The following is a 15605-nucleotide window of genomic DNA, read 5'->3' on the forward strand; positions in this document are numbered from 1 at the left end:
TTTATAACTTTGGTTAAAAACAAGACAAAACGATCCATTTTTACACATCGTCGGGACGGCAAGGAAATACAGAGAAAATAGTATTATCAAATTCAAAATTACATGTATTCTCAGCTTAGTTAATGCTCTAATTTGAAAAATAAAGTAAAGATTCCACGGAACAACTAATTACAGTATCATTGACAATTTATCAGGCTGCGTGAGTAATAAATGAAAGATCTTAGATGTCGCAAAATAATAAAAATTACTCAACTGTGTCGTAATGAATTTATGTTTACAATTAAATTTATAATTTATAATTTTTCAGAGGGCTAATAAGTCCTTAAGTTGATGATCTGAGTAATTTACTGCTTTTCATTCTATGAAAGATTAGCCTGATAATAGAACTTGTCTTCTCGTAAATAATCACACAATAATTAACGGCTGTACATCATACTCCTGATCAATTTGGCTCAAAATTACATATATACTTTACAATATAAAATTACATATATACTTTACAATATAAAATTACATATATACTTAGCAATATAAAACTATTGTAAAGTGTTACGTTCTTCAGTTCATTTCTAGTAGTTAAGAGTGCAGTCAGAATATAATTCTTTTTTTAATTCATCGAAATCAGATTATTAATAAATTAGCATTATATGTAATTTCAGAATGAATTTCATGTTAAAAGAATTTAAATAAATCCAAATATAGAATAAATTATTTGTGAATTCAGAGATCAAATATGGAAAATTCGATATTAAGTATAAAAAATGAATATTAAGCATTAAATAGAATTTCGATATTAATTTGCCGATTAAAAATGGGTTGGAAATATTTAGCATTTCTCTTTCAAATACTAAATCTTTTCTTACGATTTATTGCACGTTCATTCTATTAAACATTAATTTTTCGAAATGGCAACAAATTTTCGCTTAGATCTCGAATCTCGTTCTAGCGCGCGTAAGATATTAAATAATCACAAGAACTTATTCATTTTAACCAGTTCTATTCTTTTTTATTTGGATTTTAACGCAGACGGTTTGAATTAAGTCAGATGTTGCGCTATGAATAGCAATTGTGACATAAGAAGAAAGACTTGGGAAGAAAGAAAGGTTTTGCTTTTGACCATGAAGTTTCCAGAAAAGTTATGGTCTATTGTAAATGAAGGTGATTCAAATTCAATAAGATGGGGATCTAATGGAGATACTCTGCTTTTAGAGTACCCTAAATTCCAAGACGAAATTCTTAATCGAGATGCTGGTATATTCAAGACTAAGAATATTGCAAGCTTTGTAAGACAGTTAAACCTCTATGGATTTCGCAAAGTGAATCGTTATAATGAGAATATTCATGAATTTAAGCATCCGTTATTCGTACGGGATCGAACAGATTTATTGGATTTAATAAAAAGAAAGTCAGGAATTGTTTTTTCAAAACATGCTGCAGTACCTTCACAAAAAGTTTCAAAAGTTAGGAATTTTACGCCCATAAAAAGATATAAAGTAAGTAATGATTCTAAAACTAAAAAATATACATAATTCATTTTGTTGTATATTTTCTTTTATCGAGATTTTATATTTTGAAATTAATCATTCATAAAGAAACTTTTTTGTGCAATTTTTATGCAGTAAAACTTATTAAACATTTTTATAGTTCAAATTAGTGAAATACTGATTTATTCAAATGAAATTAATTTTCTGACTTTCCATCCAAATTTTGCATTTTAAATGAAAATCGAAATTCAAAGAATATTTTCAGTAAAAAAGCTGAGAAGGTAAAATTATATCAGGTTAGATGTTTTTTCTGTTAAGAAATAATTGTTAAGCTTAAACAAGTTTTCAAAATTCATCATAAAACGTTTAACACTTAGTAGAAAGTATTTAAATTCTTGATAAACTAAGCAGTAAAATAGACTGAATTTAAGAACCAAATCATATCTGCGCCATTTTTAAGTAATATAGTATGGTATTGCTTCCATTCAACATATAGAAATTTTTACTAATTATTTCATTTTCTCTTTGTATAAAGTAATTTGAAATAAATGCTCATTTGTGCAGAATAAATTACGAAACGTGCATTTATCGATGATTTCATCGATTGTCAGAAACCGTATTTTGTTTTCTAAAGTATTACAGTATTTTTTTTTTAATTCTGTATGTAAAGTTTTGAATTTTTATTTTATTTTATTTTTTTTTATTTTCATTTTATTTTATTTATTCATTCTTTTTAATTCAGTTGGATAATATTTTTCTTACGTAGTATCAATCATAGTTTTCTTGAAAGTAATGGAAAAGTAGCTGTGTTTTGAACGCCATTAAAAAAACTTTTTTTGAGAGAGAAAGCTATAATTAATATTCAGTATTTAGACACACTTTTATTTGTGAAACATTGAAAAAGTAATGGAACACTTGATTTTCTAAAATGAAAGTTTAAGTGAATCAGTAAAATATAGTTTTCTCTGATATATGCATTTAACCTGTGTTCTTTTTAAGCTAAATATTTTAAACCGCAACGAAAGTTTGATCCTAAATTAATTATATTTCCGTTTGGGAGAGAAATCTATGTCAGTATAATTCTTTTTGCATGGATTCACGTAGATAATTTCACTAAGCCTAATTTTGTTTTTAATTCTCCTTGCATTATAAATTTCAGTGGTTATTTTAAAGAATTACTTTGTTTTTGAATTCGATATTTCTGTTTCACACAAAATACGTTCGATAAGGATTAAATCGAATACTTAGGGGGATATTTTCCGCATTTCAAGAATACTAAACGATTGTCTGAGCCTCTCGTTCATAGCAATATGCTCAGGCTCATTATTCTAGTAGAATTTTAGATTATTTTGCATGTTAACCTCAGGTGTTGATTTAAAATTTTATTTTAAAACAAAAGCATGCTTGTATTGATCCATTATAAAATCAGAACATTCAACAATCGAAATGCGGTTTCAAAAAGCGACACATGTCCCTGTATTTTAGCTCTTTTTCAACCGTTTACTATTGGAATTAACTTCAGTTTTCGAAATTTTTCTTGTTATATGACTTAATAATTGACCAGAATAACAACAGATATAGGTTAAAATGCGGTTTAGCCCACTGCTTGACGATTGTTTTTCAATGGGCAATAAACGCGCCAGCATGGCTAACCCGATGTTTTGAAGCTGTGTTGTTATTCTGTTGCCACTAAATGTTATCGCACTGTGTTATATTTAAAGAAATTAAATATTGAAAAATCTGCATAAATGTTTCTCGCATTGTGATAAAACAACGGTACCTAGAGCCATCAAATTTTGAATAACATACGTTTCCAACCTAATATGTTCATCTGGAACCCCAAACTTGGAATTTTTTTTATTATCTGATTGTTATTTTGTAAAACTTGAACGAAATGTTTATTAGCAAACTCAAAGATTTCAAAGCGAGCAACTGCAACACAATACTGGAAAAAAATAATAATAAAAAGAAAGAAAAGCAAGAGAGAAATGAAAATCTGAAAGGTTTTCAGATTTTAAATTACGTCCAAAGGGGAGTTTTTTTAACATTTTGTGTTATCTTTATTTATTAAATATCATGTCCTTCGCACTTAAACCCTAAAATTCAGTTCAAGAGCAATATAGCAAAATAAATTTTGAGCTTATCTTTAGATTTTCCGATACGCAGTCTCACGCGCTGGAGATAAAAATGTTTTTCTGTACAATGCTGCGATTTCTCGCTTTGAAATCATTTAGTGTTTTAATCAAAAATTCGTTGAAGTGTTGCCATTTCTCGCTTTGAAATCGTTTAGTGTTTTAATCAAAAATTCGTTGAAGTGTTACTAAATACGAAATCAATAATAAAATGTTTCAAATTCAAATTAGGGCTTCCACATGCCCATATTCTATGGAAAATTACGTTAGTCAAATTTTGATGGCTCTAGGTACCGCTGTTTTTATCACAGTGCCAGAAACATATTACATTTATGTAGATTCTTCATTAGTCCAAAGGGGCTTTGTCCCTGAAGGACTATTGTTTTCGTTTTGCGATTGTGCGTTGAATCACTATAAATGTCCGTTTCACTTTTCAAGCTGTTGCCACCAAATACTAGAGCCTTGCATTATATTTGAAGAAATTAAATAATGAAAAATCTGCATAAATGTATGTCTATTTCTCGCATTGTGATAAAACAATGGTACATAGAGCCATGGAGTTTTGAATGACGTAATCCTCCTACGAATATGGGCATGTGGAAGACCAAATTTGAAATTTGGAATTTGTTTTATTATCGAATGCAGATTTTGTAAAACTTTAACAAATTTTTGAGTAAAAAAATCAACGATTTAAAAGCGAGCAATGGCAACACTCTACAATGGGGGGGGGGACCTTTTTATCTTCAGCTGGCGCGGAACTGTGTATCGGAAATTCTAAAGATATGTTCATTTTAAAATTATTTTGCGACATTGCTACTGAACTGAATTTTATGGTTTAAGGAACATGATATTTAATAAATAAAGGTAACCCACAAAAAGTTAATCTGAAACCTTTCAGATTTTTTATGTTTATTTAATTTCTTCAGATATAATACAGGGCGATAATATTTGATGGCAACGATTTGAAAAGTGATACAGCCTTTTAAAGGTTTCAACGCAAAATCGCAAAACGAAAACAATAGTCCTTCAGGGCAAATTGCCTTTTTGGACTAAAAAAAAAAAATCATTTTTACGTGCAGAGCGCAAAACTGTGTATCAGAAATTCTAAAGATATGCTCATTTTAAAATTATTTTTAAATTGCGATATTGCTGTTGAACTGAATTTTATGGTTTAAGTGTAAAAAACATTATTTGATAAAGAAATGTAACACACAAAACGTTAAAAAAAACGCCCTTTGTTTACTTGTTAATTCTGTTGCGGTTTGAATGTTCTTATGTGGTTTCTTTTTTTAATCCAGTGTTTCCCCCCCTGTGGGTTTTAGCCTTTTTTTCTGCATATATTACGGAAACGGCGTATAAACGTTTGTAAATTTATTTAAAGATGAGGGGGGATCCAAAAGGGTTTCCCCCTGAAATAAATTCATATATAAAACCCCTCAAAAAGACTTTACATTTTTCTTTGAAAGGGTAAGTGAAAAAAATTTTTCTTGTATGGTTCGTTTTAAAGTTGCTTATTTTAATATTTTGTATTTCTTTTTGGCTCAATCCTAGAAGATTGGAAAAGCTAAAGTTGTGCAATTCTCTGATTTTTTTTTAATGAAAATAGATCGATATGTACATGGGCAAAGCCAATGTAGTGCGCAATGCCGACGTTGTGCGCGATGCCGAGTTTGTGCAATTCTGGGAGGTTTTTTTTAAGTGAAAATAGATCGATGTGCACATGGGCAAAGCCAATCTGGTGCGCAATGCCGAGGTTGTGCGCGATGCCGCGTTTGTGCAATTCTGGGATGTTTTTTTAAGTGAAAATAGATCGATGTGCACATGGGCAAAGCCGATGTGGTGCGCAATGCCGAGGTTGTGCGCGATGCCGCGTTTGTGCAATTCTGGGATGTTTTTTTAAGTGAAAATAGATCGGTGTGCACATGGGCAAAGCCAATGCCGTGCGCCATGCCGAGTTTGTGCAATTCTGAGATTTTTTTTAAGTGAAAATAGATCGATGTGCACATGGGCAAAGCCAATGTGGTACGCGATGCCGAGTTTGTGCAATTCTGGGATTTTTTTTTAAGTGAAAATAAATAGATGTGCACATGGACAAAGCCAATGTGGTGCGCAATACGGAGGTTGTGCGCGATGCCGAGTTTGTACAATTCTGGGATTTTTTTTAAGTGAAAATAGATCGATGTGTACATGCGAAAAGCCAATGTAGCCAATGTTTCAAATTGTGGCCAACAAATATTATCTGACTGTATTATATTTAAAGGAATTAAACGATTAAAAATCTTCATAAATGCATACATGTTTCCCTCATTTTGATAAAACAACGTTACCTAGAAACTACAAATTTAGAATAACGTCATCCTCCTGCGAATATGGGCATCTGGAAGCCCAAATTTGAAATTTGGAATTTGTTTTATTATCGTTTTCATATTTTGTAAAACTTTAACGAATTTTTGATTAACATACTGAGGAATTTCAAAGCAAGCAATGACAATGCTCTACAGATAAAAACATTTTTATCTCCAGCGCGCGAGACTGTGTATCGGAAAATCTAAAGATAGGCTTATTTTAAAATTATTTTCTGATATTGCTATTGAACTGAATTTTACGGTTTAAGTGCGAAGAACATTATATTTAATTAATAAAGGTAACACGCAAAGTGTTAAAAAATGCACCTTTGGGGCGTAATGTAAAATCTTAAATTTCAGATTTTATTTTGTTTTATAATTTCATTATATTTGTTGTCTTTTTTTTAATTTCCTATCGTTGACAATATTACCTATCGTAGCTTTAGATATCGAAAAGCCATGGCTTTCACAGCGCTGTTTAATAACTAGATACGAATAAATTTCTTCGGAGAGAGCACAAATGTCCGAAAACAAATTGTCAATTAGCAGACGATAATTTATTCTTTCAAAACTATACTTGCAGTTAAAAAGAATTTCCAAGCAGACGATTTCTTTTGGAATTTTTACTTCGTAATTTGAGCAGTTAATTCATTTGCCGTTTGAATGTTCTTATGTGGTAGTTATCAATCGAGTGGTTTTATCTGTGTGTTTTTGCCATATTTCTGCATATATTTCGTTAAATAAACAATCGCTATGGATTTATCTGTGATGCTGAGAGAGGTGAGTGAATGTACATGTAAATTTATTACTTTATTGAAAATGCAAGGGAAACGTGCCGTCATTGTCAAAAATACTTTTTATTTTCCTGAAAAGGGTAAGTGAAAATATTTTTTCTTTTTAAAATTGCTTATTTTTAATATTTTCTTATTTTCTTTCATTGTGAGAAATTAGATTTTTTAAATTTATTAATGAGTAGAATTCTAATACGAAAGTATAGAACGTGGTTTAGGAATTTAAGAAACATGGAAATGAATACTGTGTATGATGTTGATATTCAATAATAAATATTTTCCCTTTTTTATTAATATAAAGCTTAAAAATTTTTAGAAAATAATGAAGATTGTTTACTTACTAGTATGTAAGAGATAGTGTCGTTACGTAGCAATAAGGTAATTTTGTAAAGATGATAAAGTTAAAATGTTCCGCAATATGAAATTAAAATTTTAAAAAAATCTGTTTTTATTTGTATAAATACTAAAGCTTAAAAATATTCACCCTGTATGAGAGACTGCGACGTTGTTTACAGTTTTAATAACTGTTACAATTCACTTACCGTATTTAATAGTTTGAAATAGAAAAAATTTAGTATGCTTATTTCTACATCTGTAGAGAATACATTGTGACGTCACAATCTTAGTCCCACCCATTTATATACGTCACATAGCTCCGCCTTCGCAACTTTGTTTATAGAACGTTTACTGGCGATTTTCAAAAAATCGCCGCTACTGAAAATCGCCAAGCAGTGGGCTAAAGCACATTTTCACCCAGATATTAAATTAGCGGTTATTTAATATTATTAAGGAATTAGCGGTTATTTAATATTATTAACAAGGAATTTAATATTATTTGTATTTACCACAGTATTTAACATAATTTTGCCAGAAATTTATTAACAACATAATTCAAAAGAATTTATTTAACGTATACGATAATTATTCTATGTAATAAAATTTTGTAAATAATTTACTTAAACTAACAACATGTATATTATGCCAGAAAATTAATTAATAAACATATCGGATTCACTATGATTTCACTATAAAAGTATTTATTTATTACATTACTTTTTATTAAAAAATAAGCAAATTGTATAATCATACAGCAAATTTCATGTTTTACTAGACTCTTTATAGTGGTCATATTTTAGCAATTGCTGTTTATAATGTCTCAAACGTCAACCGTAATTTCTTTTTCCTTTGGTGGCAGATAGAAAATAGTATGAATGATAAAATTTTAAATGGTAAACCGTAATACAGACACAATGAAATTATGGAAAACCAGTTAGATTGTCATTCTTTTGTTCCTCCCTCAAAAAAAAAAGTTTAATATTTTAAATTACGTCAAAAGTGTTTTTTTTAACATTTTGTGTGTTACCTTTATTTATTAAATAACATGTTCTTCGCACTTAAGACATTAAATTAAATTCAAGAGCAATACCGCAAAATAATTTTAAAAGGAACAGGCCTTTAGAATTTCCGATACACAGTCTCGCGCGTTGGAGATAAAAATGTTTTTTCTGTACAACATTGCCATTGCTCGCTTTGAAATCCTTGAGTTTGTTAATCAAAAATTCGCTAAGGTTTTACAAAATATGAAATCGATAATAAAAAAATTTCAAATTTAGGCTTCTAGATGCTCATATTCGCAGGAGGATTACATTACTAAAAATTTGATTACTCTAAGTACCGTTGTTTTATTACAGTGCGAGACACATACATGCATTTATGCAGATTCTTTATTATTTAATTTCTTAATACAAGGTGATAATATTTAGTGGCACCAATTTGAAAAGTGAAACAACGCTTATAGTAAAACAACGCAAAATGTCAAAACGAAAATTAACATTCCTTCTGTCCAAATTGCCCCTTTGGACAGTTCTATATCTCGGGTTTTACTGGGCCGATTGACGAAATTCAAATTGCGTTTTTCACGTCTCAAAAGCGCGACTTAGGATATGTATTAGATTTATATATAGCATTGTTTTAATATTAGTATTTTGACACAAAATTGGACACTTTCTGAAATAACATACCTTTTTTTTTCCATATTTCGGTTCTACGACTCAGATCTAAAATTTTGTAATTTTTGTTGAGAAATATGTGGGAAAATTTAAAAATTTATCATGGCGCAATTTTTTTTTTCAGTTTACGCTAAGAATAATTCACTCAGCAAACTTCTTAATTCATAGCAACCTAGTTTCTTTTTTTCATTATACACGAGCGGGAAAGAGGTCATCGTTCATACTTTCAAATAAATTTAACAAAGTGCGTAAACAACATTTGGCTTAATTATCGCTACTAACAAATATGCCGAATTTCAAAACTCGCCAATATGTAAGTTCATGTATATCTTAGGAAATATTGTGTAAAAAACGATAATGTTTTGCAGGTATGCTTAGAAATACATCTACCTGAAGATGATAGTAAAAATTTTATAGGTTATAATTCCAAATGTTTTCGAAAAATTTATAAAAATTATTCAATAATACAAATTAAAAAAATAAATCATAAAAATGGGCGAATTTTATTTGGAATTAATTTAAATTTCGAAATGTGAAGGAAGGAACCAAATAAGATTAATGATAAAAGATATTATTTAATATATACCAGATTCAATTAATATGAAGGAGCTAAAATTTTGAGAACTGATTTTTTAAAAATGACTCGTGCGATTTTTACAAAACGTGGCACTTTGGCATAATTTGAGTTGTAGAATCGAAATATGGATAAAAATGGCATATCATTTTAGAAAATATCCGATTTTATGTCAGTTATAAAAATGCTATATATATATATCTAATAGATATACTGATTCGCGCTTTCGAGACATGAAAAACGCAAGTTGAATTTCTTCAATCCGCCCAGTAGAACAGAATATATAGCAGTAGACTGGGAGAGTAGAACAGAACTGCCCTCTTTTTTTTTTTTTTTTTTTCGCAGTGTACCTTACGATAAATAGCAAATTAGCTGCATAAGATTTAGTTCAATTAAAGCTTTTTTATTTGATATTTTTCCTGTACTTCTACCTTTCTGTCAATTCCACTAGAAACATAAATTATGTGAATTGAAATAATGAGCGAGAATGTAAGTTTGAAAGAGAGTATTCTCACATTAAGCTATTGGAGCTTATCTCATATTTCACCTGCTGTAGTAGCAGCTGTGCTGGCTTTTGATAAATGTTGACTTTTTGCTAGTGTTTACGTTAATAATTGTTTTTGGTTTCTAACCCGGTTGATTCTCTTTAATCTAGTATAGGATTTGTGAATATTTAAAATAATATGTTATTTTTAGGCCACAAGAAGCTGCTGTTGATTTCCGTTAATATTTTAGTTAATAAACCACTGGTCTAAAATGCAAACAATTTTTCAGATGTTTTAACGATTGGAATATTCAGTTTGTGTTACTAAATTCAAAAGTTAAAATAATGAAACAGTTCGTGTGCAGTTTAGGAAGTTTAAACGTATTGCGCAATTGCTTAAGTGCTGTTGGGCTTAACCTTATTAGAGCTTCTTTTATTAAATATTATTAAATATTCCTTTTTCTTGCCAGACAGGATATTTCCTTGTTAAAGAACCCATTACTTATGGCGGCATTTGAAATTTCCAGCTATGCACTCAATGATTAAGTTTGTAAAATTTCATAAATAATAGAGGTGGCTGTTCTAAGCCTCGTCTCCTGGTTAACTGATTTACCAATGGGAAGAGAAATCATTCAAAAGAGGAAAAGTTTAGTAGTGAATCAGATGTTCAAAAACAAGAGAAGGTCAATGGTAAGCCAAGTGTGCAACGGATGGCAAGAAAAAAATGTTTAATTATCTCGCATAAGCTTGAAATACTTGTAATAACAAGCTGATGAAGTTAGTTTTAATACCAGACTGTACGAAAAAGCATATAACTGTGAAAGATAAATGTAGTGCAAGTCACCCTAAAAGTAAGACATTTTTCAAATATATTGCTAGATTTCGGATACTCAAAGAGCAATTTCAATCTAATATGCATCATATGACAATGCGTGGATATTTATATAAGTCAGCCTAGTGAAAACAATTCATAAAAGTGATCTCACAGTATAACCAGGAAGGAAAACGTGTCTCATATTGGGGAATAATTCTCTAAACATGACACCCTAATCTGTAAAATGAGATATTATGATTATATGCTTTTCCATACTACAAAAAATACGGTATTATGAGAAAAGCGATTTGATCACGAGAAACCTAAAAATGTAATTCACTTACATGATAATTTATTGACAGCTGTAGGTAATACTGATATCTTCTGATTGTCCGCCTCCTATACGAATTCGCTAAATCTTTGGCAATTTTATGAGATAGAGAAAAGCACTTGTATGTCTACGTTGGTCCTGTGAACCAATCTTACGTTTTAAACTCATATTTTCTGTGCTTTTAAATATACACTGGGTACACAGCAATGAAAGAGCAGACAAAATTGTCAAACTCATTGTCAGTAATGAATGTAAGCTGATACTGAATACGGTCGAAGTACCACATAAAAGCGACCACGAAGGCCGTTTTTAATGGAACAGCCGCGAAGTTTCCTAAGACAACGACGACACTAGCAGGAGAGTTATTATCCCCCAAAGATAGGAGATAAGTTATACACTAGTATTTCTGAACTGGGACAATTTCTGAGAGGACATGGCACATGCATGAGTTTTTTATTTTATTTTGGCATCTGGGACAATGCGCAGTGCATATGAGGAAGGGTTGGAGATCTTGCCCATTACACTTTTCACTGACCAGAAGTAAATGCTTATCATCTCCACATTCCATCAGCTGAAAGTGAACATGTGTCGGGATATAATATCTGTTGCACTACGCGTCAGACGTATCCAGAACGGCACTTAAATATAATCTCTAGTCGATTAAATAAATAAACAGGATCCTGCCATATTGAAGGCCAGCAGGAATCCAGAACCGACAACGTAAGTGAACCAAACGCCATGTTGTTGGAAAAAAAGAAAACAAAGAAAAGTTATAAAGTTGAAATATATGTATATAAAGTACATACTTCTCAAGACAATGATTTATATCAGCACATAAATATCTTTTCAGGTTCTGTTTGAACTCGTATCTGTGTTGTAAAATCTGAATAACAGTACCAATATATGCACTACATGAAACATTAGCTTTACATGAAACATTTAGTAAACAGCATTAGCTTTGTAATATACATGTGTAATAGTTCATTCTCATATATCTATTTTCAAGTGATTACTTCAGCATGCTTGTTATAGTATTGCATTTAGAGAGCCCAGAAAATGACAGGTCTGTTTTGAACCAAAAGAACAAATAACACATGCTCTGCCCCCATCAACTTGACAAATAAACAATCGAAACAGAATGCTTTTCCTCATAGATGACTTCACGTCTTCGACTGCACTTTAGTTATCCTTTTGTATACAGGCAGGTTCCAGCAAACATATCGTTGGACCTGTGAACAAAGTTAGAATTACTAGGAGAGTTTAAACAGGCTGATAAGCACTGCCTCTAAATGGACCATCTGCTGTGTCGGTAAAGTAACGTTCTTTCTATTCAAAATAACAAGATTAATACAAATGAAATATTGCTGCTGCTTTATTTGTATTTCTTACATCAGTTAAATATACTCATGTCCATAAATTAAGGATAATGCAAAATCAGGCAAAGGAAGAGTTAGAAGCAAAACAAATTTGACTTATTTGTAAAGCTTATTTATTAAAAAAAAAAAAAAGGTAAGGAGCAAAAAGAGATGCTATATGTTTGATATTATTAAAAAATAGCGATTTTTTCTCCTTGGAGCAAATTACAAAAAAACCTATTTACAAAAAACCAGTATTACATGGTTGTTATAATTGTTAATACATTGTATGTCTCCCAGACGATGCAATACAGTCCGTACAGCGCCTAGGTATGCTGAGTATCAAATTATCGATCTGATCTTGGGGAATATTACACTACTCAAAAAGCAATGCTCTCCGAAGTTCCGGTAGACATGTAGGAGGAGGTTGACGGGCTGTAACTCGTCGGCCAAACATGTCCCACACGTGCTTTACTGGATTCAAGTCCTGTGAGAATACTGGCTGGTCCATACGGGTGATATCCTCCGATTGAAGGCATTCGCTTACGATGTTTGCACGTTGAGGACGGGCGTTGTCATCCATAAACACAAATTGTGCGCCCATGGCGCCCCGAAACAAACGTACATGTTGTTCCAGAATGACGTCCCGATAGATTTGACTTGTCATGGTTCCCATATGAACATGCAGGTCAGTTCTGGAACCCAGAATAATTCCACCACAAACGAGCACTTCTGCACCACCGTAACGGTGTGGTTCAATAATGTTTTCTTGGTGGTAACGGGTACCTGGAGCTCTCCATATGAAAGTCCGGCGAGAATCAGACTGCAAGCTAAACCTGGAGTCGTCGGAAAACATCACACAAGCCCACTGTTGCGGTGTCCACAATGCATGCTCTCTACTCCAGGCTAACCGCAGGCGACAGTGAGTTGCAGTAAGTGGAACGCATCTGACAGGTCTACGAGCATATAGACCAATCTGTCCTAAGCGTCTGTACACGGTTTGCCTTGAAATTTTCGTAACAGTGGCTGAAGAGAGCTGACGAGACAAGTCTGAGGCTGTGCTCCGCCTGTTTCATTTGGCAGTAACTGCCAAATACCAGTTCTTATTCGGCGTTGTAACTCTGGGGCGACCTGTGCTGTAATGTCTACTCACATTAACATCATCTTGGAATCGTTGCCAAAGCCTAGAGATGACACTCTGGGCAATTCCAAATTCATCTGATACTTCCAGTTAGGTACGCCTACATTCCAGACGGCCGATAATTCTACCACGTAAAAAATCATCCAAATGCGTCCTTTGTTTCATAACTATTCGGTTATTGCACTGAAATGCTTATAAAGCGCCTGCGAACAATTTTACTTCTATGCCTGTATTTCTTATATATCGCTCTCTTACACTCTCGTCATTGTGACGTACCATCGGTGTCATCTGGTTACTTCCTGAAATTTGCATATGATTCTTGAAAATGTGTGTAGTGATTTTACAGGTGATATATTTATTTTTTACAGTTCGATTTCCGCGTGAATCCGAATTATCCTTAATTTATGGACATGAGTGTATTTATCCTTGTTTCAATAGCTTCTGTATTCAATCCTCTGTGTAAAATGTGAAGAAAGATAGTTGTTTCAATGAACTTATAATATTTTTCCACAGTGGAAAAAAAAAGTTAAAGGTTTTAAAATTCTTTCATAAAGCTAATGAATAAGCTACTATTAGTTTAAGTTCATAAATTTGGTTTTTCTTTAAAACAAATACCATAGTAAAGTTTATCTTTACTATTTATTTACAGGCATCTGAGGATATAGAAAATCAATCTGATGAAGCAAATCCCAATACTGAAAAAGAAATACAAAGTTTTCCTTTAAAAACTTTACAGGGACGGAACATCAATCCAGGGCCAAACGTCATGCCCTCAGTTAAAGATATCTGGTGGAATAATTTTTCCCCTACATCTGTGACTCCATATCCCAGTCATCCTTACTATAACAATGATATAGCTTCTCAAGGTTGGATACCCGCTGATGCCGACTTCTACAAATCTCAAAATCGAAATAAAGGAAGCCCATTAAAGACGGATGTAAAGCGAGATCATACATATTATGAAAATACTAGTATGCATGAAAACTACTCTACAACATCGAGAGGAAACAGAAATATGTACTTCGTGGTTATGCCCGGTTACGCTCCACCACATAATCCTAATATGTATCATAGTCCAGGATTTTACAATGGAATTCTTCCTGTTCCAGGAATGCCTCTACCTTGGGTTCCTGACAATAAGAATAATGAAGTCCATAGAAGCGGATTTTATAATGAGGAGTACAGCAGAAACTTTAATGCATTTAGTGGCTAATAGCACCTCCGGTCTTTTCCCAAGTGCATGTAGAGTTACTTCCTACTTATTACGTTGGAAGATATTGATAAGAGAGCTATTTTTTCTTTTTTGAAAATTGTGGTGTCGTGGTTAGTACTAATTTCACAACATTTAACCTCTGCCCTATAAAAATTATGGGATTATGTTACTTTTTTTTGTTTCCATTCTGAATAAACTGTATTTCAGATATTTATTATGCTAAAAATGATAATAATCTGTAATTTGTTTTTAAAATTCAAATAAAAGTATAATTAACTAAAACATATTTGTGCATTACTTTTATGACCTGCTTAAAAATATTCTTAAAGCTATTTTTCCAACAATTATATTTAGTTCTGTTACGATTTCTGTGATCTTCATTTCACATTTTACAAAATTTGTATATTTGTAAATAATTTTGGTGAAATTATGTGTGAAATTTTAATATTATTTTTTGTGTAATGTAATATGTAGTACTTGAAAGAGACAAAGGCTTTGCCGTAAAAATAAGACTATAGGGGCAAGTCTATTAGTCTATAAATCATGTAGAGGTAAAAGTCTATCTCGCTAAATTGGAAAGATATCGCCAAGACTGGCGTTCTCCCTCAGTCTATGGCATGCCTCTACTTTTGTCGCCAAATGGGCGATTTCGTGCCATATCTGGCAACCCTAACCCTTTGCGGGGAATCTATCTCACTGCAGTTGGGCATTTTGTAACAATATTTTGGGTTTCGTGAATCATAAATTAAAATAATGTATAACAAAAACAAACAATTTCAATTTGGGACATATTAATTATTATATGATAAAATATCTTAAGTTTTTATACTGTTAAGTGGCTTTAGTAACCCACAATAATTATCAAATATATATCAATCTTGTTTTCATTGCATTTAACAATCTTTTTTATAATCTCTAAAATTCAATCATTT

The 15605-nt window shown here is 31.7% G+C and overlaps 2 protein-coding genes across 3 annotated transcripts in view; one reads left to right on the forward strand and one right to left on the reverse strand.

The window, feature by feature from the left end:
• Positions 1 to 15605, reverse strand: part of LOC118183119 (teneurin-a-like) — a 1514249-nt gene that overhangs the window by 766307 nt on the left and 732337 nt on the right. The gene's annotated exons all lie outside the window — the stretch shown is intronic.
• On the forward strand, positions 994 to 14955 carry LOC118183120 (uncharacterized). The gene is made up of 2 exons (XM_035352552.2): positions 994 to 1493; positions 14110 to 14955. Exons 1-2 carry the CDS (start codon positions 1056 to 1058, stop codon positions 14671 to 14673), a joined length of 1002 nt encoding a protein of 333 aa, XP_035208443.1. The 5' UTR covers positions 994 to 1055; the 3' UTR covers positions 14674 to 14955.

Source organism: Stegodyphus dumicola, chromosome 7, assembly GCF_044657685.1.
Source record: "Stegodyphus dumicola isolate Sdum_Otavi_A_Nest chromosome 7, ASM4465768v1".
Classification (NCBI taxonomy): Eukaryota; Metazoa; Arthropoda; class Arachnida; order Araneae; family Eresidae; genus Stegodyphus; species Stegodyphus dumicola.